The sequence below is a fragment of the Gorilla gorilla genome, chromosome 8 (genome assembly GCF_029281585.2).
Source record: "Gorilla gorilla gorilla isolate KB3781 chromosome 8, NHGRI_mGorGor1-v2.1_pri, whole genome shotgun sequence".
In the NCBI taxonomy this organism is placed as follows: Eukaryota; Metazoa; Chordata; class Mammalia; order Primates; family Hominidae; genus Gorilla; species Gorilla gorilla.
The window spans coordinates 52,367,011-52,392,956 of NC_073232.2; the positions used below are offsets into that span (position 1 = coordinate 52,367,011).

The 25,946-nt window shown below is 38.1% G+C and overlaps 1 protein-coding gene across 5 annotated transcripts in view; it reads left to right on the plus strand.

Moving 5' to 3' along the window:
- JMJD1C (jumonji domain containing 1C) overlaps window positions 1-25,946 on the plus strand; it is a 348,302-nt gene that overhangs the window by 119,562 nt on the left and 202,794 nt on the right. For all 5 annotated transcript variants that reach the window (XM_063710062.1, XM_031015682.3, XM_055353125.2 and 2 more), the window contains one exon: window positions 23,927-24,091. Coding sequence is in view for 2 of the 5 variants with exons in the window: in XM_063710060.1 (XP_063566130.1) it covers window positions 23,927-24,091 (165 nt within the window). In the remaining 3 variants the exon portion in view is untranslated. The remainder of the gene's footprint in view (window positions 1-23,926; window positions 24,092-25,946) is intronic.

Sequence of the window (25,946 nt, forward strand, 5' to 3'; positions counted from 1 at the left end):
TCATATATCTTTTCTCTCTGTGCTTTTTTTGGTCTCGTTTGTTTTGAAATGAGACTGGCCAATTTATCTGTTGGTTCTTCCTGAAATCAAATTTGCTGTTTCTCTAAATAACTGCATTTTATGTGTCCTTACTCTTTTTAACGTTTCATTACAGTGCAGTCTTGATCATGGTGACAAATACCTGTCCAAATATTGTCTCTCTAGTCTTTATGAAGTACATCATTCATTTTTTTTTTTGAGATGGAGTCTTGCTCTGTTGCCTAGGCTGGAGTTTAGTGGTGCAATTTCAGCTCACTGCAACCTCTGCCTCCTGAGCTACAGCGATTCTCCTGCCTCAGTCTCCTGAGTAGCTAGGACTACAGGCGCGTGCCACCATACCAGGCTAATTTTTGTTTTTTTCGTTGTTGTTTTTTTTGAGACAAGAGTCTCACTCTATCGCCCAGGCTGGAGTGCAGTGGTGCAATCTCGGCTCACTGCAACCTCCGCCTCCTAGGTTCAAATGATTCTCCTGCCTCAGCTTCCCAAAGTGCTGGTATTACAGGCGTGAGCCACCACGCCCGGCCTTTTTGTATTTTTTAGTAGAGATGGGGTTTCACCATATTGGCCAGGTTGATCTCAAACTCCTGACCTTGTGATCCGCCTGCCTCGGCCTCCCAAAGTGGTGGGATTACAGGTGTGAGCCACTGCGCCTGGCCTGTACATCATTCTTTTAAGTTGGAAAAAAGAAAGGAAAACCAATGCTTAAACAGCGTTCGCACTTAAGGTCTGTTGGTTACTTTGTTAAGTCCTTTTGTTATCATGCTTAATCCTTAAAACAGCCCTCTGAAATACTGTTAATTTTGACTAACTTGAAAACTAAGGCTCAAAGACATTGTGTTCAATGTCTCTGGTTCTAATTCCAAAGAATATAACCTTTGCATTGTAATGGATTACCTGGAAGCTAATGTTGTAGAACATTGAATATGTCATTTCACAAGCTCTTATATGGTATTACCTGTGTAACTTGATCATCTGATGTGAAGACCTTAAGTGATTTTAAGTACCACCTTTATTAGATTTTAGAAATATTATAAGTACTCTTTATTCATTGTCAGTCTTACTAAATTGGTACTTATCTGGAATGCACTTTGGAAGTTTGTTTCTGAAGTTTTAAAAAGCTACACAGTTTGGATAAGTAATGTACATTTGAGTGGTAGGATGACTTATACTAGCTTTGGGCATCCCTTGGCTTTCCTGGTGACACTTAAATTTCCAGCTTGCTGACACTAACCTCTTTCTCCTAAGAAAATAAAAGCAGAGATCCAGAGAGTGGTCTGTCCATCTCAGTTTCTCCTTAACTTTCTTTTGGTTTCAAACATTATTTCAATCATGCTTTCCTTCTACCGTGATGGAAAAATGAGCTTGGTATGTTTCAGGAATAGGAAGATTACCATACTGATCCGTAGAGTAAGGGACAAGTGGTTGTAGCAAGGTCAGAGGAGTCTGCAGAAACCAGATCTTCAGGGACTTTTTAACTAGCATAAAGAGCTTAGATTTTATTCTAGTCCCATGGAATGCTAAATTTTAAAATAAGGGGCATGATTTGACATCTTTTTTGAGGTTTTTAACATGTTATTCCACACACAAAAAGGGAGATTTAAAAATGTACCCATTAAACTGCTAAAAAGTAAATCGAGTGGTGAGAATCTAACAGAAGTCTAATTTCTAGTATGTTTATTATATGGTTGTAGTTACAGGGACTCTTCCTAGCTTAAAGCTGGGGCTCTGGAGGCTATTTTATACTTTAGTGGAACATGATAGGGAATTAAAGTGCAGAAATGTTGGTTTATTATCACATTTTTCTATCCCAAAGTGGCATGAAGAAAACAGCTACTTGACTGCACAGCTTTTGGGAATGGGGGTAAGGCATTATGATATTCCTAAAAACATCCTGTTTAGATGAGTGTTATATATCATCAAGTATTAAGCTTCTGCTCATTTACACAGTCACAATTTCATTTATTCACTCAACACAAAGGACTAACAATTTTTAAAAAGAAAAGGGAAAGTGAAAAGTTTATTTTAATGAAATGTTACAAGTATTCTTCGTAAATGTACTTACTTTCTCATTTTATATGTAAATTATGGTTTTAATTTTTTATTTCTCTGATGATTTGTGATATTGAGCATTTTTTTCATGGATTTTGACCATTTTCTAGCCCTTCGTATGTTTGCTTTTGAAAACAATCCCCTGCCCACTTTTTTTTTTTTTTTTTTTTTTGAGACGGAGTTTGCTCTTGTTGCCCAGGCTGGAGTGCAATGGCGCTATCTGGGCTCATTGCAAACTCCGCCTCCCAGGTTCAAGCGATTCTCTTTGCTCAGCTTCCCGAGTAGCTGACATTACAGGCATGCACCACCACGCCTGGCTAATTTTGTGTTTTTAGTAGAGATGGGGTTTCTCCATGTTGGTCAGGCTGATCTCGAACTCCCGACCTCAGGTGATCTGCCTGCCTCGGCCTCCCAAAGTGTTGGGATTACAGGCGTGAGCTACTGTGCCCTACTGGGTCCTCTTTTATTAGGGTATGTATTCTATACATGAAGGCTCTGCTCTCATGTGTTAGTCAACTTCTGAATGTCCCACTTCTTAATACCATCCCAATGGTGACTAGGTTTCCACATACGAATTTTAGTGGGGGACACAAACATTCAGAATATAGGAGATATTTATAAAACAATCCCCAAAGCTTCATAATGCACACTCTTTTCAAGTGTACGTGGTGGTATGTTCATCAGGAGAGACCATATGCTGGGCCATGAAACAATCCTAAATACATTGAAACAGGCAGAATTAATACAAGGGTATATTCTCGGACCAAAATGGAATTAAATTTGAAATCAGTAACAATACAAGAGGCCTAGGTGGGGGGATTGCATGAAGCCAAGAGTTCGAGACCAGCCTGGGCAATACAGTGAGATCCTGCTCTACAAGCAAAAACAAAAAGTACAGTATCTAAAAAGAAACCCAAATATTTTTACATTAAACACGACAATTTTCGACAACCTGTTGGCCAAAGTAATCACAAGGAATATTAAAAGTCCTTTTGAACTGAATTATAATGAAAATAAAGCAAATTAGAATATGCCAGTGCATCTTCAAATGGAATTAGAGAGAAATGTGCATCTTCACATGCTTATAATAGAAAAGAATAGAGGTTAGAAAAAAATTGACCTGAAGTTCTACCGCAAGAGAGGAAATGAGGCCGGGAGCAGTGGCTCACGCCTGTAGTCCCAGCACTTTGGGAGGCTGAGGCGGGTGAATCACCTGAGGTCAAGAGTTTGAGACCAGCCTGGCCAACATGGTGAAACTTCGTCTCTACTAAAAATACAAAAATTAGCCGGGTGTGGTGGAGGGCACCTGTAAATCCAGCTACTCAGGAGGCTGAAGGGAGAACTGCTTGAACCCGGGAGGCGGAGGTTGCAGTGCACTCCAGCCTGGTGACAAAAGTGAAACTTTGCCTCAGAACAAAAACAACAACAACAACAAAAAGGGCTGGATGTGGTGGCTCACACCTTTAATCCCAGCACTTTGGGAGGTGAAGGTGGGTGGATTGCAAGGTCAGGAGTTGGAGACCAGCCTGGCCAACATGGTGAAAAACAGTGAAACCCCATCTCTACTAAAAGTACAAAAATTAGCTGGGTGTGGTGGTTGCATCTGTAATCTCAGCTACTCAGGAGGCTGAGGCAGGAGAATTGCTTGAACCTGGAAGGCAGAGGTTGCAGTGAGCCAAGGTTGTGCCATGGCACTCCAGTTTGAGCGACAGAGCAGGACTCCATCTCGGGGCCGGAGGAAAGGCAGAAAAGAACAAAGTAAACTCAAGAACAAGGCAGGAAGTAAAGAGCAGAAATCAGTGAACTAGAAAATAAACGGGAAAAAATGGACCAAACTACACTGAGTTAACAATGTTCACCTATAAGGTAGTCCCTCACTTGGCTTCTCTTCCCTCAATGGACAACACACCCAATTGGTGAGACTGTAGAGGAGAGGAATGGACACACTCACATGTTGTTTATTGGAATGCAGAGTGGTATAACCTCCTATAATGGGGTTTTGTCAACATCTAGCTAAATTACATGTTCATTTATCTTTGATCTAGGAAATCCTACCTTAGGAGTATACCTTAAAGATAGAATGGCAAAAATACAAAATGACATATGCACAAGGATATATTCATTGCAGCATTATTTAGAGTAGCAAAAGATTGAAACAACCCAAATATCCATCTATTAGGGTTGTGATTGAATAAAATGGTTCATGCGCCAAGTGGGATATTATGTAGGTATAAAAATCAAAAACAATACCTTTTAAGCTGTGATTGCTACTGTACATTTTGTTAAGTAAAATAATAAGATACAGAACAGTGGGTAAAGTAGGCTTTTTATTTAAGTAAATATATTTGAGTATGTGTTCATGTGAATATCTATGTTTCTACTTTTTTTTTTTATAAAATGGAATTAACCCAAAACTAATTTATTATAGGGAACAGGTATAGAAGGACTAGCTAGAATTCTCCGAATATACCTTGTTTTCTAGATGTGACTTTGAATCAAGTATGTCAATATTTTACATAATCCTAAAAGAAGTTTTTGTCATTAAAAAAAAAAAATCCTAAAAGGAAAAGCAAAATGAAACAGAAGCCTAAGTGGCATAACCATAGGAAGAAACTATTTTAAGTGTTTTTAACATAGTGATTTAATTATATATGCCTGGGGGTTATACCTTTGTACAAAAAGAATGGAATAAAAACCATTTAATCATAGTGTTAGTATTATTATTTCTAGACTGTTGTATATATATTGTGTGACAAAGTAAATGAGTTTATGTTGTTGCATAACAAGATTTTCAGTATAAGAGAAATAAAAGATCAAGGAGGTTGAAAAACAGTGTAGAATTTTATTTGAAAGTGTCAGTATACTAATTCTGACCACTGTAAAAAGGCCTAGAAAAGGTGACCAAATCAGGAGTAATGAGCACCCCTAGCACTCTGATTGTTGTTTCTGAACACTGTTTCCCGCAGAAAAGTACCAGGGTTCCTTGGATATATGGTTGATTTCAGGTCTGGGGCAGGAAATGGACAAGATGACCCTGGGATATTTTGTAATACTGGAATCAAGGAAGCTATTAAGAGATTACTAAGGTCGTATCTAAAGGACTTAGGAGCTACCTTGAAGATTGTCTCACTGACCAAGGATGGAAAATTTGACATCAATAAGAATAACAACTGCAGTGATTTGATACGTATCACATTTATTTAAATCCGGAAAGTTTATGATGCTTTCCCTAAAAAACATCTGTTGTTTACTGTTCAGGGAAGTCAGGATACCAACTGATTTCAAAACTCATAAAAATCAAGGATTTATTCTTTTTAGAAACAACCTCCAAGAAACCAAAGGTTTGATGAGGGAATTCTCACTTAAAATATATTCCAGTGGCCAGGAGCGGTGGCTCCCACGTGTAATGCCAGCACTTTGGGAGGCCAAAGCATGTGAATCACACTTGAGGCTAGGAGTTCGAGACCAGCCTGGCCAACATGGTGAAACCCTGTCTCTACTAAAAATACAAAAATTAGCTGGATGTGATGGCACACGCCTGTAATCCCAGGTTACTCAGGTGGCTGAGGCATGAGAATCGCTCGAACCTGGGAGGTGGAGGTTGCAGTGAGCCGAGATTGCGCCACTGCCCTCCAGCTTGGGTGACAGAGTGAGAGTCTGTCTCAAAAAAAAAAAAAAAAAAATTTTTTTTCAGATAGTAAATGATGAAGCAATTATAGTTAGAATATCATTATTTGCAAATCTCAGTGAAATACTAGATTTAGACAATTATCATTGGCTGCTGTTACATAAAAATATAATCAGACAATACATATGTGCCTCTTGATGAAGAATACCGTATTATGTATGAGGTAGTCTTTTCTAATTATCAACCTTGAATTTGATTAATACTCCAGTTAAACAATTACTGGAAATACAAGAATGGAGAAACATATTTTAAAATGCCACAGAATAGTAAAATACAGGTAATTGAAGGCTGTATGGGAGAAATGACTTTATTTCTTTAACCAAGGGGAAAAAGCAAGAGGAACCTATAAATAATAGATTTAAGAGTCATATATGGTTGGGTGACCTGGGGAAGCAAGAAAAAAAAAGTCATATCAAACAGTTGCAATATGTGGACCTTATTTAGATCTTAACTTGAACAAACTGAAAAAACAAGAAAAACAACCCATCCTGGGAAACTTGAATACTGCCTGTTAAATAATGGATAGTTTTAGAGAATTAATACTTCTTTCAGTTGACACAAGGTTTGCCATGAGTTGAGAATTGTTGAAGCTGGATGATGAGTACCTGGAAATCTGCTGTTCCTGTCTCTGTAACAAAAGGTTAAAAATTTTAAAAAGAACAATTAGGTTATTTTCAAAATAGCATTTTGATATTCCAAAGTTACACGTTAAGAGACTAAATTGCTGAATAATTATTTATGAACTTTAATTATTTGTAACTTTCACTTTCTTCTGGTGATGAAACATTGGTTAAAAGATCAAGCCAGGCACTGTGGTTCATGCCTGTATAATCCCAACATTTTGGGAGGCCAAGGCAGGGAGGATTGCTTGAGCCTCAGAGTTGAAGACCAGCTTGGGCAACATAGTAGGACCTTGTGTCTAGAAAAAAATAAAAAACTTACCTGGGTGTGGTGGCACATGACTGTATCCCACCTACTTGGACAGCTGAGGTGGGAGGATTGTTTGAGCCCAGGAATTTGAGGCTGCAATGAACCGTGATTGTGCCACTGTACTCCAGCCTGGGTGACAAGAGTGAGATCCTGTTCAAAAATACAATAAATAAAAAGGTCAGATCAAAATAAATAAAACAGGCCAGGCACAGTGGCTCACACCTGTAATCCCAACACTTTGGGAGGCTGAGGCAGACAGATCACCTGAGGTCAGGAGTTCAAGACCAGCCTGGCCAACAAGGAGAAACTCCGTCTCTACTGAAAATACAAAATAAGCCGGGTGTGGTGGCACATGCCTGTAATCCCAGCTATTCGGGGGGCTGAGGCAGGAGAATTGCTTGAACTTGGGAGGCGGAGGTTGTAGTGAGCCGAGATTGTGCCATTGCACTCCAGCCTGGGCGACAAGAGCGAAACTCTGTCTCAAATGAAATAAAATAAAATAAAATAAAATAAAATAAAGATCAGTTCAATAAATAATAGTTACTTTTGTTTGAAGACTGTGGTTATTTATTAAATGTAAGCACTATAGTGGATCCAGTAAGAATGAAGAGATCAAAACAATTACTGATTCATAGGGTTTGATAGGAAAAATTCAATCCATTAATTTGTCAAAATAGTGTTACTGAAAAAATATATACATGTAAATAGTCTTAGAAAAGCTTTCTTCAGTCATGATTGTGACACTTAACTCCAGCTTAGACAATGGGAGCGAGACCCTGTCTCAAAAAAAAAAAACCCAAAAACCAGTTCTTCTTGAACGTGGCTGTGATATGAAGGTATAAAAAATGAAAATTTCTATGAAACTGAGATGTAGTTTGTATACCAGTTGTTACTTTCCTTTTTTAAATTTTATACTTTTTTTTTTTTTGCTGAATCTAAGGAAGTATATCACAAGACATACCTAATGCTCTGTGCCTATTGTATTATTAGTTTCTCTTCTCTACAAAATAGAAATATCCTTTCTAACATTTCCCTGGAAACGAATGTTTCTGAGCTTGTAAATAAGATTCCATATCCTAAACTTTTCTGGGACCCAAGATTTACCACAGTTTCATTTAGGGAATACTATTCTGTTAATGCTTTCTCTTTCAACCAAATTCGCTACATTGCCCGTTGTATATCATCTGATTTGTTGTGTGCACACCACATGTCTTTAATCTCAAGTTGGCAGCGTTTCTATAGCTGCTTTCTCACCCCTACTTTTACTCCTATATTTGCCTTTTTAAAGCAAAAAATAAAAAAGGAGAGGTGGAGGTGAATATGTCATAGAACTAACAAGGCTGTTCTTTTTTATCTCTTAGGAAATACTGTTCAGGGACTAATTTGTGCCGTGATAATGGGGTATAAGTTCAGTAATCTTCGGCCCACAGTGTGTTAGGATATAGCCTCTGTTCGAGATTATTGTCTCATTCTTCTACCCTTTAACATAAAAGGCACGTGAGATTTAGAATGTATAGTATAATCTCTCTCTCTATGTATCATCATTGCCTTTGGGAGAAGGGAGTGGCATGGGTTTTTTTTTAAGTCATGCTGATTCCCACTTTTTAACTTTTTTATATGAATTCTCTAGTTACGCATTTAATTTGTTTTTAATTAGAGTAAAATTTACTTATTTTTAAAAGTTTATAAATTAGGACAAATGCAGTCTTGTAACCATTTCGACGATTAAGACATAGAACAGTGCAATCACTCCCCTATAAAATTACTTTTGCTACCATTTCTTTGTAGTGAAACCTTCAACTGTCTTTTTTTCTCAACTCTGAACATTAGATTTTCTTGTCTTTTTCTTGGGTGTCGCATGAATAGAATTATACAGTGTATAGAGTTGAGTCAGGCTTCTTTTAATTATACTAAAACATTAGAAATTCATCTTTATTGTTGCATATATCAACAGTTTGTTTATTGCTGAGAAGTATTTCATTATATTATCTGCTACAGTTTGTCCCACTTCATTTTGGGGACATTTGGGTTTTTTCCAGCTTTTGTCTATTAAAAATAAAACTGCTGTAAACATTCATGTACAGGTTTTTGTGTAAATATAGGTTATTCACATGGGTGAATATGTAAGTATGGAATTACTTTTCTTAAGTAGTTTATCATTTTGCATTCCCACCAGCATCCAGAGTTAGTTGCTTTGCATCCTTCCCATTCTTTTGGGCAGTTTTAAAAATTTTAGTCATTCTTTTTTTTGAGACAGAGTCTCCCTCTGTTGCACAGGCTGGAGTTCAGTGGCGCGATCTTGGCTCACTGTAAACTCCGCCTCCCGGGTTCACGCCATTCTCCTGCCTCAGCCTCCTGAGTAGCTGGGACTACAGGCATCCGCCACCACACCCGGCTAATTTTTTGTATTTTTAGTAGAGACGGGGTTTCACCATGTTAGTCAGGATGGTCTCAATCTCCTGACCTCCTGGTCTGCCCGCCTTGGCCTCCCAAAGTGCTGGGATTACAGGCATGAGCCGCTGCACCTGGCCAAAAATTTTAGTCATTCTAATAGATGTGTAGTAGTAGCTCATTGTGGTCTTCATTTGTATTTCTCTAATTATTAATGATTTTTAATATCTTTTGATGTGCTTACTTGCTGCCTGTATGTCTTCTTTAGTGAAGTACATGTTCAAATCTTTTGCCCATATTTTTGAATTAATTTTCTTTTATTGAGTTTTGAAAGTGTTTTATATATTCTTGATACAAGTCTTTTGTGAAATACATGATTTGTAAGTATTTCCTTACAGTCTGTGGCTTGTTTTCATTTTTTTTAACATTGATTTTCACAGAGTAAAACATTTCCAATTTTGATGGCATCTAACATCACTTTTTTTTTTTTTTGTGATGGAGTTTCACTCTTGTTGCCCAGGCTAGAGTGCAATGGCGTGATCTCCGCTCACTGCAACCTCCACCTCCCAGGTTCCAGCGATTCTCCTGCCTCAGCCTCCCAAGTAGCTGGGATTGCAGGCATGCGCCACCAAGCCTGACTGATTTTGTATTATTAGTAGACACAGGGTTTCTCCATGTTGGTTAGGCTGGTCTCGAACTCCCAACCTCAGGTGATCTGTCTGCCTCAGCCTCCCAAAGTGCTGGGATTACAGGCATGAGCCACTGAGCCCAGCCCACATTTTTTCTTTTATGGATTGTGCTTTTGATCTCATTTCTAAGAATTCTTTGCTTAATCCGAGGTCATGAATATTATATTTTCTTGGACAAAGTTTTACCTTATACGTGTAAGTCTGATTTATTTCAGTCTAATTTTTGTATATAGTGAGTATGGATTGAATTTATTTATTTTCTCCCTGCAGGCATTCAGTTATTGAAGTATCATTTGTTGTAGAGACTATCCATTCCCATTTGAATTACCTTTGCACATTTTTTAAAAAAATTCAATTGTCAGTTCTGTTTGGATCTGTTTCTGGACTTTATTCTCTTATTCATCTGTGTGTCTAGTTTTTTTTTTGATGCCATATACCTTTACTGTAGCCTTTTTTTTTTTTTTGGAGACGGAGTCTCACTCAGTCACCCTGGCTGGAGTTCAGTGGTACAGTCTCGGCTCACTATAACCTCTACCTCCTGGGTTCAAGCGATTGTCCTTCATCAGCCTCCTGAGTAGCTGGGACTGCAGGTGCGCACACTACCAGTCCCTGCTAATTTTTTGTATTTTTAGTGGAGACGAGGCTTTGCCATGTTGGCCAGACTGGTCTCGAACTCCTCTCGACCTCAGGTGATCTGCCTGCCTTGGCCTCTGAAAGTGCTGGGATTACAGGCATGAGCCACTGTGCATAGCACCTTTACGATAGCTTTATATGCAGTCTTCAAACCAGGTAATGTGAACTGTGCAACTCTTTGTTCTTTTTCAAAATTATTTAGCAATTCTATTTCCTTTTCCCTCCCCCATGTAAATTTTAGAAGGTACACAAAACTTGTATATAAATTCCACATTTCTCCATTTATTCATCTACCAATAGTTGAGGAGATGAAGAAAAATCTTGGTGGTATTTTATTATGTATATATTCTACATTTTCTTCACCTATTCATCTGTTAATAGACAGGTTGATTCCATATCTTGGGTATTGTGAATAGTGCTGCAATAAAATGGGGGTGCAGGTGTCCCTTTGATGTGCTGGTATCTTTTCCTTGGATAAATACCCAGTAGTGAGATTGATGAACCATATGGTAGTTATATTTTTAGTGTTTTCAGAAGTCCCCATACTGTTTTTCCTAATGACTGTACTAATTTATATTCCCGTCAACAGTATATGAGAGTTCCCTTTTCTCTACATCCTCACCAGCATCTGTTATTTTTTGTCTTTTTAATAATAGCCTTTCTCACTGGAGTAAGATCTCGTTGTGGTTAAGATATATACATTTCCCTGATGATTCATGTTGTTGAGCATTTTATTTTCTTTTTCACTTTTGAGACAGGATTTCACTCTGTTGCCCAGGCTGGAGTGCAGTGGTGCGATCACAGGTCACTTCAGCCTCATCAACTCAGGCTCAAGTGATTCTCCCGCCTCAGTCTCCTGATTAGCTGGGACTACAGTTGTCCACCACCACATCCGGCTAATTTTTTGTATTTTTTTGTAGAGACGGGCTTTCACCATGTTGCCCAGGCTGGCCTCAAACTCCTGGGCGCAGGTGATCTCCCTAACTTGGCCTCTGGAAGTGCTTGGATTACAGGCATGGGCCGCTGCTCCTGGACTCACTTTTTTTCATATACGATGTTGGCTGTTTGTATGTTGTCTTTTGAGAAATGTCTGTTTATGTCCTTTGCTCACGTGGGTGTGTGTGTGTGTGTGTGTGTGTGTGTGTGTGTGTGTGTGTGTGTTTATGTACTTTTTTGCCCACCTTTTTTTTTTTTTTTTTTGGAGACGAAGTTTTGCTCTGTCACCCGGCTGGAGGGCAGTGGCGTGATCTTGGCTCACTGCAACCTCTGCCTCCCGTGTTCAAGCAGTTCTCTTGCTTCAGCCTCCCGAGTAGCTGGGATTACAGGTGCATGCCACCACGCTCAGCTAATTTTTGTATTTTTAGTAGAGATGGGGTTTCACCGTGTTGGCCAGGATGGTCTTGATTTCTTGACCTCATGATCCACCCACCTCGGCCTCCTAAAGTTCTGGGATTACAGGCATGAGCCACCGTGCCCGGCCTTTTGCCCACTTTTTAATGGGATTTTTTTTTTAAACTGTTGAGTTTCTCATATATTCTGAATTATTAGTCACTTGTGCGATGAGTAGCTTGCAAATACTTTCTTCCATTCAACAGGTTGTCTCTTCATTCTGTTGATTGTTTCCTTTGCTGTGCAGAACTGTGCAGTTTAATATAGTCGCATTTATCATTATTTATATCGCCTCTGGAGTTTCAGGTCTTAGCCATAAAATCTTTGCATAAATCTGTGTCCTAAAGTGTTCTCCCTTTGTTTTCTTCTAGTAGTTTTATAGTTTTGGGTCTTATGTTTTAAGTTTTTAATCCATCCTGAGTTGAATTTTGTATACGGTGAGAGATAGGGGTCCAGTTTCATTTCATGTGGATATCCAGTTTTTCACATACCAATTATCAAAATGGTTGTTCTTTACATAATGTGTTGAATGTTCTTGGAATCTTAGTGAAAAATCTGTTGGCTGTGAGACGGTGTTTGCAAAATTGTAACTGAGGAAATTGCGACAGTGAAAGAAATCAGTGGTTTTAAATACATGTTACACTGTTAGCAACTTTTACTTTTGGTTTAAAGCCTGGTTAGTACATGATTTTAATTTAACCAATACCATCCTATTTTGGCCACTGTAGGCTTGTAATATATTTTAAAGTCGGGTAGTGTAGTGTGATTCCTTCAGTTTTGTTCTTTTTGCTCAGGATTGCTTTGGCTCCTTAGGCTCTTTTTTACTTCCATAGGAATTTTAGGATTGTTTTCTCTATTTCTGTGAAAAATGATGTTGGTATTTTGATAAGGATTGCATTGAATCTTTGTATCGCTTCAGACAATATGATCATTTTAATGATGTTAATTCTTCTTTTGAGCATGGGATGTCTTTCTATTTGTGTCTTCAGTTTCATTCATCTGTTTTGTAGTTTTCATTGTAGGCATCTTTTCCCTTTTGGGGTACATTTATTCATGGATGTTTTTTCTTTAGGTATTATAAATGGAATTGCCTTCTTTTTTGTTGTTGTTATTGTTGTTGTTGAGACGGAGTCTCACTCTGTCGCCCAGACTGGAGTGCAGTGGCGCAATCTTGGCTCACTGCAAGCTCTGCCTCCCAAGTTCACACCATTCTCCTGCCTCAGCCTCCCAAGTGGCTGGGACTACAGGCACCCGCCACCATGCCCAGCTAATTTTTTGTATTTTTAGTAGAGACGGGGTTTCACCGTGTTAGCCAGGATGGTTTCCATCTCCTGACCTCGTGATCCACCCGCCTCGGCCTCCCAAAGTGCTGGGATTACAGGCATCAGCCACCACGCCTGGCCACCTTCTTGATATGTTTCTCAGCTATTGCATTATTGGTATATAGAAATGCTACTGATTTTTGCTTGTTGATTTTTTTATCTTGCAACTTTACTGAATTGATCAGTTCTATGAGGTTTTTGGTGGAATCTTTAGGTTTTCCTAGATACACAGTCACATTATTCTCAAAGAGGGACACATTGACTTCTTCTTTCCCAATTTGGATGCCTTTATTTCCTTATTTTGCCTGATTGCTCTGGCTAGGACTTGCAGTATTATGTTGGATAGGAGTGAATAGAGTGGCGGCTTTTTTGTTTTGTTCCAGTTCTTAAAGGGAAGGTTGTCAGTTTTCCCCATTCAAGATTATGCTAGCTGTTGTTTGTCACAAGTGGCCTTTATTATGTTGAGGTATTTTTCTTCTGTGCTTAGAATGTTGAGAGTTTTTATCATGAAGGAATGTTGAATTTTATCAAATACTTTTTCTGTGCCTATTAAGATGATTCATGACTGTTGATTTACATATGTTGAACCATCCTTGCATCCCTGGGAAAATTTTCACTTGATCTTCATGTTTTTGATGTGCTGTTGAATTTGGTTTTCTATTTTGATAAGAATTTTTGTATGTATGTTCGTCAGAGATATTGGCCTGTAGTTTTATTTTGTTGTTGTTGTTGTAGCATTCTTGTCTTGTTTTGGTATTAGGGTAATATAATGCTGACCTCTTAGAATAAATTAGGAAGAATTCCCTCCTCTTCAGTTTTTTGGACTAGTTTGAGGAGAAGTGGTGTTAGTTGTTTCAAAGTTTGATAGAGTTCTGCAGTGGGGCCATCTGATCCTGAACTCTTCTTTTTTGGGAGAATTTTTACTACTAATTTTACCTCATTACTTGTTATCAGTTTGTTTAGATTTTCTGTTTCTTCCTGATTCAATCTTGGTAGTTGTATGTGTCCAGGAATTTATCCATTTCTTCAAGGTTTTCCAGTTTGTTTTTGTATAGTTGTTGATAATGGTCTCTGATGATCTTTTGTATTTCTGTGGTATCAGTTGTAATTTCTCCTGTTTCATTTCTGATTTTGTTTATTTGGGTATCCTTTTTTGTTGTTTATTCTCAACAAGCAGTTAATTGATTTTGTTTATCTCTTCAAAAAACAATTTTTCATTACATTGATCCTTTGTATTTTGTTAGTATCTGTTGCATTTGTTTCTTCTTGATCTTAATTGTTTCTTTCCTTCTGTTAATTTTGGGCTTGTCGTGTTCTATTCTGTTTTCATGGGATGTATGGTTTGACACTTTATTTGAAATTCTGTTACTTTTTGGATATAGGTATTTATTAATTACGAACTTCCATCTTAGCACTACTTTATTAAATATTCTCTAGATTTTGGTATGTTTTGAATTGATTTTTATTTATTGTAAAGCTACATTTGATTTCATCCTTAGTTTCTTTCTTGAGCTAGTGGTCATTTAGGAGCATGTTGTTCACTTTCCATGTATTTGTACACTTCTCAAAGTTCCTCTTTGTTGATTTCTAGTTTTATTTCATTGTGGTCTGAGAGGTTTGATACAATTCTAATTTTTAAAAATTTGTTGAGACTCTATTTGTGTCCAAAAATATGGTCTATCTCGGAGAATCTTCCATTTGCTGGTGAGAAGAATATGTGTTCTTTAGCTGTGGGATGAAATGTTCTATAAATGTTTGTTAGGTCCATTTGGTCTAATGTGCAGTTTAAATCTAATGTTTCTTTTCTAATTTTCTGTCTGTTAGCATGCAGTGAGTTTTTGGGAAAAAAAAAAAAAAGAAAAAATTCTGTCTAGATGACTAGATGATCTCCCTAATGCTGAGAGTGGTTTGTTGGAAACCCCAATTATTATTGTACTCTTTCTCTCCATTTAGATCTTTTTTTTTTTTTTTTTTTTTTGAGACAGGGTCTCACTTTGTTACCCAGGCTGGACTGTATTGGCACGATCTCAGCTCACTGTAACCTCTGCCTTCCAGGTTCAAGTGGTTCTCCTGCCTCAGCCTCCTGAGTAGCTGGGATTACAGGCGTGTCACCAATTTTTGTATTTTTAGTAGAGGTAGGGTTTCACCATGTTGGCCAGGCTTGTCTTGAACTCCTGACCTCAGGTGATCTGCCCACCTTGGCCTCCCAAAGTGCTGGGATTACAGGTGTAAGCCACCACACCTGGTCTCCATTGAGGTCTAATAATATTTGCTTTATGCATCTGGGTCCTCTGCTGTTTGGTGCATATATGTTTAGAATTGTTATATTTTCTTGCTGAATCAATCTCTTTTATCGTTATATAATTACCTTGTCTCCTTTTACTGCTTTTGACTGTTTAATTGTAGCTACTTCTCCCCACTTTTGGCTTCTATTTGCATGGAATGTCTTTTGTATTCCTTTACTTTCAGTTTATATGTACCTTTATAGGGGAGATGAGTTTCTTATGGGCAGCATATAGTTGTGCCATTATTTTAAATCATTTCAACTAGTCTGACACTTTAATCTGTTTTATTATTAACATGTGAGGGCTTATTCCTGTTATTCTATTACTTAATTCCTGGTTGTTTTGTGTATTCATTGTTCCTGTCTCTCTTCTTGTTAACATTGTGGTTTGGTGGTTTTCTGTAGTGCTATCGTTTGAGGCTTTTTTCTTCCTTGATTGTATTTGCTCTACCACTGGGGTTTATATTCTGCGTGTTTTCATGATGATAGATACCATTCTTTATTTTCCCAGCATCAGACTCCTTTAAGCATTTCTTGTAGATTTGGTCTAGTGATGATGAATTTTCTTGCTTTTACTTGTTTGGGAAAGACTTTATTTCCCCATCATTTATGAAGGATAACATTGTTTGGTATAGTATATTCGGCTTTTTTTTTTCTCCTTCAGCTTTTTGAACCTGTTATCCCATTGTCTCCTGCCCTGTAAGGATTGTGCAGAGAAACTGCCATTAGTCTGATTGGGGTTCATTAATAAGTGACTAGATAGTTATGTCTTGCTTTTTAAAGAATTCTCTGTCTTTGACTTAGTGACATTTTTGCTATAAGGTGCTCTGGAAAAGATATTTTTGAATTATATACCTTTGGGGATCTTTGTGCTTTATCTGGGTATCTAAACTTTTTGCTAGCCTTGCGAAGTTTTCATCTATTATTTTGTTAAACAGACTTTCTAGCCCTTCAAGTTTTCTTGTTGCCTCCTCAAACACAAAAAAATTTGAAAATTTGGTAGCTTTATGATGTCCTATATGTGATGAGGATTTGCTCGTTCTTTAAGAAAATTTAAATTTTCTTTTTTCGGCCGGGCGCAGTGGCTCACGCCTGTAATCCCAGCACTTTGAGAGGCTGAGACAGGCAGATCACAAGGTCAGGAGATCGAGACCATCCTGGCTAACACGATGAAACCCCGTCTCTACTAAAAATACAGAAAATTAGCCGGGCATGGTGGTGGGCACCTGTAGTCCCAGCTACTCCGGAGGCTGAGGCAGGAGAATGGCATGAACCCAGGAGGTGGAGCTGGCAGTGAGCTGAGATCGCGCCACTGCACTGTAGCCTGGGCGACACAGCGAGACTCCGTCTCAAAAAAAAAAATTTTTTTTTTCTTTTTTCTTCTGACTGGGTTGTTTCAAAAGGTCTGTCAAGTTCTGAGATTTTTTCTTCTATTAGATCTAGTCTGTTGAAGGTTTGAATGTATGTTGTTTCATTCAATGAATACATCAGGTCCCGAATTTGTTTCATCCTTTTTTATGCTGTCTCTTTGGTGAATTTTTCATTCATATCCTGAATTGTTTTTCTTTTCTTTGTATTATTTTCTTTGTATCTCAGTGTAACAGAATACTTTAGTGTCAATATTTTCAATTCCAAGATTTTATAAATTTCTTTTTGATTGGAATCTGTTGTTGGAGAATTACTGTGTTCCTTTGAATTTATTATCATGGATTCACATTTTCTTGCTTTTTCTTGTTTCTTTTATTTCTACATTGATATCTATGCATCAGGTATTGACAGTCACTTCTTCCAATAGTTTGAATTTCCTTTCATAGGGGAGGAATTTTTCCTAGAGATGTATCTGTGGTGTTGGTTGGGTAGGGCACTTTTTCTTTGATTCTGGATATATGCAGTGGTGTAGACTCCATGTGATTTTTTTAGGCGTTAAACAGGGTCAGTGTTGTCTGTGATTTCTTCTGTGGTTTAGTGGGTGGTTCTTAATGGAAGCTGTGGTGACATTTTATTAGGGAATGGGTTGCCACATGGGCCACTTTGGGCTCCTTTGGTGGTAGTCAGAAGATCATGTCTGTTTTGGGGCTTCAGTGTGGCATATGCTGCCACCAGAGTTAGTGGGTCTGTGCAGTTCAGTTCTTGGGCTTCCAGGCAGCTTGCTTGGGTGCCAGGAATGGCAGTAGTGGGGTGAATGAGTGGGCAGGTTACTGGGCCCTGGGCGGTAGGCATGGCATAGTTGATGTCAGTAGCAGTGGCAGGACAACCCCCTGGAACCCAAGCATTTCAGTTTGGTGTTGGCAGTGGTTGTGACAGGCTGACTAAATCAGTCTCCAGGCCTGCTGCAGGTGCCCACGTGGGTGGGTGTCAGCTTTGGTGATAGTGGTCAGTTGAATGGACCCTGGCCCCTGGAAAAAGTGCTCAGGTACCAATGGTGGTAGACTAAGCAGGGTAATCTCCAGACCCTGAGCAATGTGCTTACATACTGGAGGGGGCTGAACTTGGATGAGCAGACCCGTCCTCAGGTTCCCTGATTGTTTGTGCAGGCACTGGCTGTGGTCAACAGGGGTGGCATGATCCCCAGACTACCAGTGGAATGGTCAGGTGAGGGCTCCAGCCATCATGTTGCAGCCCTGCTAGTGGGGAAGGTGGGTTGCTTTCTGTTGGAGCAGCTGTAGGCAGGCAACTGGTAACTGGGCAGGTGCACTTTGCTAGGGTGTTGACCCTGGCAGCAGTAGCCCACAGTACAGATGCTGGGGTCTGTGAAGTTTGTGTTTAGGGCATATGAAAATGCCTAGTTACCCCACTGCTAGGGAGGGTGGGGTCCGGCTAGTACCTTGTGTTTTCCTTCAGGGCTGTTGATTTGGGAGATAACTTATTCTTTGGGGTGTGTGTGTGTGTGTCTGTGTATGTGTGTATGTTTCACATTTTTTAGGGTTAGCCTGCATCCAAAGAGAGTTTATTCTTTACAATAGTGAATCTTTTCATTTGTGAACACAATGTATCTATTTAAGACTTAAGTTTCCATGTTTGGTGTATTGTAGTTTTCACCGTATATGCTCTGAACATTTTTGTTATGTTTCTTCTTCATTTTTTTCTACTTTTTATTATCTTAAAATACTGTTCAAATCAGGATCTGGAGTATCCTGGGTTATACAAACCTATATATAAGTAAATATACATTTTTATCGTAGTTTGCTTTATTGCACTTAGCAGATGCTGAATGTTTTTAAACAAATTTGAGGTTTTATGATAGGTGAAATGACATGCACCTGTAATCCCAGTTACTCGGGAGGTTGAGGTGAGAGGATTGCTTGAGGCCAGGAGTTTGAGACCAGCCTGAACAATATAGCAAGACCCCATGTCTAAAATAAATTTAAAAAGGAAACATTAGCCGAGTCATGGTAACATGCACCTGTAGTCCCAGATGCTTGGGAGGCCATGGTGGGAGGATTGCTTGAGCCTAGGAGTTGGAGGCTACAGGGAGCTATGATCTTACCACTATACTCCAGCCTGTGTGATAGAGCAAGACCCTATCTCTTAAAAAAAGCAAAAAAAAAAAAAAAAAAAAAAAAAAAAAGGCAGGGGCAGGGAAGGCATGGGATTTGTGACAACTTTGCATCTATTAAGTCTGTCGGTTCCATTTTTCCAGCTGCATGTGGAAAAATATTTTCATGGGTCTGTTACATTTCAATTATCACGATATTTCAAACTTTCATTATTATTACTATTACATCTCTTATGGTGATGTGTCATCAGTGATCTTTGATGTTAGCATTGTAATTGTTTTGGGCACCAGAAGCCACACCCGTATAAGAAGGCAAACTTAATCCAGAACACTATGTGTGTTCTGACTGCTCCACTAACCAGCCATTCCCCTGTCTCTTTCCCTCTTCTTGAACCTCCGGACCTCCCTATTCCTTGAGACACAATAATATTGAAATTAATCCAATTAATAATCCTATAGTTGCCTGTATGTTTTCAAGTGAAAGGAATAGTCACACATCTCTAACTTGAAATCAGAAAGCTAGCTTAGCGAGGAAGGCATGTCAAAGCCAAGACAGAGCACAAAGCTAGGCCTGTAGCACCACACAGTTAGACAAGTTGTTATTGCCAAGGAACAGCTTTTGAAGGAAATTAAAAGTGCTACTCCAGTAAACACAGGGATGATAAGAAAGTGAAACGTTGTTATTGCTGATATGGAGAAGCCTTATGGACAGGCCGACTCTCTTGTTAGGGACTACAGTAACTGGTGACTTTTTGTTGAAGTCATTGCTCATTGACCATTCCATAAATCCTAGGGCCCCTAAGAATTATTTTAAATCTACTTTGCAGGTGCTCTGTAAATGGAGCAACAAAGCCTGGATGACAGCACATCTGTTTATAGTAGGTTTTTCTAAATATTTTAAGCCCACTGTTGAGATGTACTACTCAGAGAAAAAGATTCCTTTCAAAGTATTACTTCTCATTGACAGTGCATCTGGTCACCCAAGAGCTCTCAAGGAGATTAATATTTTCATGCCTGCTAGTACAATTTTCATTCTGCAGCCCATAGATCAAGGAATAATTTTGATTTTCAAGTCTTATTATTTAAGAAATACATTTTGTAAAGCTATAGCTGCCAGAGATAGTGATTCCTCTGATGGATCTGAGCAAAGTAAACTGAAAACCTTTTGGAAAGGATTCGGTATTCTAGATGCCATTAAGAACATTCATGTTTCATGGGAGGAGGTCAAAAATATCAACATTGAGGTGTTTAAGACTTTCAAGGGGGAAGTCATTGCAGATGTGGTAGATATATCAAGAGATTTGTAATCAAAAGTAGAGCTTGAAGATGTGAGAGAACTGCTGTAATCTCATGGTTGAACTTGAATGGATGAGGCATTGTTTCTTATGGATGGGCAAAGAACATGGTTTTTTGAAATAGAACTGAATGCTACTTAACCTTTGGTAATAATGCAACCTTAGCTTGTGAGAGGATTGACTCCAGTTTCAAAAGAGGTTCAGCTGTGGGTAAAGTGGCCAACAATATTGCATGCCCTAGGGAAATCTTTGATGAAAGGAAGAATTAATAGATGTGACAAACTTTTGTTGTCTTATTTTAAGAAATTGTCACAAACACCCCACCTTGAGCTACCACCACCCTGAGCAGTCAGCAGCCAAAAACGTTGAGGCAAGGCACTTTATCGGCAAAAAGATACTACAACTCTCTGAAAGCTCAGATGATTGTTACCGTTTTTTTGGCAGTAAGAACATTTTTAAGTTAAAGTGTGTACATTGTTTTTGATTTTTATTTTTTGAGACTGGGTCTTGCTCTGTCACGTAGGCTGCAGTGCAGTGGTGTGATCATGGCTCATTGCAGCCTCAACCTCCCTGGCTGAAGCAACCCTCCCATTTTAGCCTCCTGAGTCTCTGGGACCATAGGCACATGCCACCATGCCTGGCTAATTTTTTTCATTTGTTGTAGAGACAAGGTCTTACTGTGTTGCCTAAGCTGGTCTTGAACTCCTGAGTTTAAGTGATCCTCCCACCTGTGTCTCCCGAAGTGGTGGGATTACAGGCAAGGAGGTACCCTTAACGATGGGTTTTATTAGAAGTAGCCAGCTGTTTTGTTGGCTTCTTCCTTGACTTGGATTTCTTCCTTGACTTGGTATGGATAGTTAACTAGAAACAGATGTTAACTCCTTGACCAGTGCATTTTTCTTTCCTCATTCTAATAGATAAGCTTTAATGAATATCTTTAGTGGATATTCTAATAGATAAGCTTTTTTTTTTTTTTTTTAAAGAAGCTTCCTAGTGGGCAGCAGTATAAACACCACCAAATCAAACTTAACCTTTTACCAGGTTGCTTTTATTTTTTAAAGACCATGATTGAGTCTAAGAGTCAGGAGATTTTTAATGTTAATTAAAAACTTTATATGTATGCAGCACTGTAGTGAGCACTAAAAATAAACGAAAGAACAGTTCTACCTTAGTGAGTTTACATGCATAATTTAAAGATACTTTTATTACACTTAAAAATATAGGATGGTATTTGCTTATATACTAATACAGTGTAAGCTGTAAAAAAAGTAATTGCAGTAGAAATTCAAAGCTAAGTTGGAGTTGAAGTTGGGGGATGTAAACATCATGGAAGAACTTGAGCTAGGCCAAAAGAGCAACCATGATTCAAATAAGTGGAAATGGAAACTCTTCAGGTGTAAGGGAGCAGAAGATGGGTGGCAGAATTAGGATAAAAATATAAGTGATGAGAAGACTGCTTCCAGCGCAAAAGAATGAAAGTAGGGGAGCGAAGGGTTGAATGATTGAATGTCCTATGAGCATAGAGTCAGCTTCAGTTTTCCAAATTATAACATCCTTGTCTTGTTCCCATCTTAAAGGAAATGCTTTTGATTTTTTACTGTTGTGTATGATGTTAGCAGTGGGTTTTTCATATAGACCTTTTTATATTTAGATATTTTCGTCCTGTTCCTAGTTTGTTGCATGTTTTTAATCATGAAAAGCCATGGAATTTGGTCAGATGCTTTTTCTGCATCATTAAAGATGATTTTTTTTCCTTTATTCTGTTAATGTGGTATATTACATTAATTGAACGTCATATGTTGAGCCATCTTTGTACCATTGAATACCTTTGTAAGTAGTGTTTTATTAGCATAAAGTCAAGCTCAATTGTTTACATATTGTCTGTGGTTGTCTCTGTCTGTGACAGAGACAGAAGGAAATAATTATGACAGAAACCATCTGGTTTGCAAAATCTGAAGTATTTACTATTTACTCTCTTCTGTGTGTGTGTGACAGAGTTTTGCTCTTATCACCCAGGCTGGTGTGCAGTGGCCTGATCTTGGCTCACTGCAACCTCCGCCTCCTGGATTCAAGCCATTCTCCTGCCTCAGCCTCCTGAGTAGCTGGGACTACAGGCACCCGCCACCACACCCAGCTAATTTTTGTATTTTTGGTAGAGATGGTGTTTCACTGTGTGGCCAGGATGGTCTCGAACTCCTGACCTCGGGTGATCCACCCGCCTTAGCTTCCCAAAGTGCTGGAGTTACAGGCATGAGCCATCGCGTATGGCTACTATTTACTCTTTAAAAACATTCTCTAACCTCTCCTTCTAGAGTCATCAGTACAGACATCATTATTAAGTGTACATTTAGAAGATAATGGGCTAATCTTTACTGATCAACACTCTGTAAATTGCTTTACTCGATATAGTTATGGTTTATCTCCCTGTCATAAGTAAGGGGTATAATCTGATTAAGGGAAGTTAAATGATGGTTTTATGAAAAATGTTAAGTTAAAGAATGAATTTGTTAATGTCCTTTCTAATTCAAGTTCATGGCTTATATTTTGAAATATTGTTATACTCATTAACCAGCCTCTTTTCTTCTCCTCCTTCACCCATCCTAGTCTCTGATAACTATCATTCTACCCTCTACCTCCATGATGAGATCCACTTTTTGTTTGTTTTTTAAATAGACAGAGTCTCATTCTGTCACCTGGGCTGCAGTGCAGTGGTGCGATCATAGCTCACTGTAGCTATCATAGCTCACTGTAGCCTCAAATTCCTGGGCTCAAGTGATCCTCCTGTCTTAGCTTCCTGAGTAGCTGGGACTAAAGGCACGTGCCACCATGTCCAGCTAAGTTATTTACTTTTCTCTTTTGTGAGAGTCAGAGTCTCACTATGTTGCCAAGGCTGATCTTGAAGTCCTGGGCTCAAGTGATCCTCCCATCTCCTCCTCCCAAAGTGCTGGCATTACAGGCATGAGCCACCATGCTGGGTCAAGATCCATGTTTTTGACTCCCACGTATGAGTGTGAACATGTGATATCTGTCTTTCGTACCTGGCTTATTTCATATAACATAATCACGTCCAGTTCTATTCATATTGCTGCAAAAGACAAGATTTCATTCTTTTTTATGGCCTAATTGTATTCTATTGTGTATATATATACCACATTTTCTTTACCCGTTCATATGTTGATAGATACTTAGGTTCATTCCATTATCGTGGCTCTTAGGAATAGTGTTGCAATAAACACTGATGTGCAGCTGTCTCTTCAATATACGTTCCTTTCTTTTGGACATTTACCCAGCAGTGGGATTACCAGATCCTATGATAGATCTACTTATAGTGTTTTGAGGAACCTCCATACTGTTTTCCATACTGGAGGTACTAATTTACATTCCCACCAACAGTGTACTAGAGTTCCCCTTTCTGCTTCCTACAATTAGATAGAAGGAGTAAGTGCTAGTGTTCGATAGCACAGTATGGTAACCATAGTTAGCAATAATTTATTGTATTTTTCAAAATAGCTAGAAGAGGATTTGAAATGTTTCTAACACAAATGATAAATATTTGAGGTGATGGATATTCTAATTACCCTGATTTGATCATTACACATTGTGTGCATGTATCACGATATCATATGTACCCCATAAATATGTACAATTATTATGCATTAGTAAAAAAAGATATACCACTCTTCTATTTTGCTAATTGAATTTTGTGTTTTTGTTTTCATAGGTGTATGTGGAATTTGATGATCTTGAATGGGATAAACGAGAGTGGGTTAAAGTTTATGAAGATTTTTCAACTTTCTTGGTGGAATACCACTTAATCTGGGCCAAAAGGAATGACCCTAGCCAGACTCAGGGATCAAAGAGCAAACAGATTCAGTGGCCTGCATTGGTAAGATCTATTCCTGTTTCATTAAGCATTTTCATTTGTTCGTTTAAAACAAAGAACAACAACAACAAAACAAAGGCCAGGTTTGGTGACTGACACCTGTAAAACTAGCACTTTGAGAGGCTGAAGCAGGACGATTGCTTGAAGCCAGGAGTTGGAGATCAGCCTGGGCAAAAAAGCGAGACCCCATCTCTACCAAAAAAAAAAAAAAATAGCTGGATGTGGTGGCACATACCTGTGGTCCCAGCTACTTGGGAGGCTGAGGTAGGAGGATCACGTGAGCCCAAGAATCCAAGTCAATGTGAGTTACTGTCACACCGCTGCACTCCAGCTTGAATAACAGAGTGAGACCCCATCTCTTAACAAAAAAAAAAGAATAAATGAAAATTTAAGACTAAGAATTAAATAGAAGTTTAGATTCATCTTACTGATTTATAAATTAATATTTTTGAAGAGTCTCTGATGAATCTGGCAGAGATTTTAAAACACTGCCTTCATTTTGTTAAAACAACTTTAGGTGTCTCTTTGTTAGTATTCTGTCAGCGTATGTAGTTAATGAATAAGTTTATTCTATCAAATTAAAATATAAATTGGATTAAAGGGACCTGAGAGATAGTTGACTGTATGCCATGTGGAACAACTTTGCTGAATGAAACTTTGTTAAGTGGGAGATGGAACATACTTTGTATTAAAACATTTAATAACGAGTAATTCTTCTTGGTTTGTTAATCAGTAAATCATTGTGGGTGATAGATGTTTAATGTGTAATTATTCAGGTAATGGATTAAATTACTTCTTATCAGGACATGTTTCATTTAAGAAAATATAATACTTCTTATCAGGACATGTTTCATTTAAGAAAATATAATAATTTTCAGTAAATTCTCTGGTACTTTGAAGAGTTTTATTTAAGAAAAGAAACAGGAAGTAAACAAGGTCATTAAATTGTATTAGGAAAAGAGCCACATTCATTTAACTATTGTTATCGCTGTTTTCTGGCAGAACATCTAGCATATAACAAATTTGCAATATTTGTAAAGTTTTCTTCTTATGTTACTATCAAAGAAATACTTCAAAAGCTGCTGAAACATTATTGCAGGTATTTGATATAACTAATGAGTTTTAGGGTAGTTGCTTTCAATTTTTTAAGCCTGCAAATTAACTAATTACAAGGATAGCTTCTGCTTGCTAATAATTTTAATGCATATAAATTTTCTATTTTAGTTAATCCTGATGCTTTTCTGTATAGAATAGAAATTTAATAGATCTGTTTATTTGATTATTCTTTTTTGAGAAGTCAGTGGAGATAAGAATAAAAAGACAGGATAGGAAGGGAGGGAAGAGAGTGAATGGAATCAGTGACATTTTTAAAAACAAAATATAATATTGAAAGATGAAAATATCTGTCTGTGACCTGTAGTTTCAATAGGAAATTTTGCATAGCAAACTAAAGAAGATAATTTTATCCATAGTAGGTTTTAAAAAATATTTAATGAGTATGTTGAATTGTTCATATAAAAAGTTTAAACCATTTTAAACTTTTATAGACCTTAACCCAAAAGCATGATTTTAATTTTATAGACCTTAACCCAAAAACTGGATACAATTTGTGAGAAATTATGAAGAATTAGACGTATAGGTGAATTTTATATGAGAATTCTCAAAAGCACGAAGCAGTAGCATCAATAATATGAAAAACTATACATCAGTATCAGAGTTAAAAAATTAATAAAGCTTTAGAAAAATCTTTGCCTTTTTGTTTTTTTGAGATGGAATCTCACTCTGTTGCCCAGGCTGGAGTGCAGTGGCATAATCTCGGCTCACTGCAAGCTCTGCCTCCCGGGTTCATGCAGTTCTC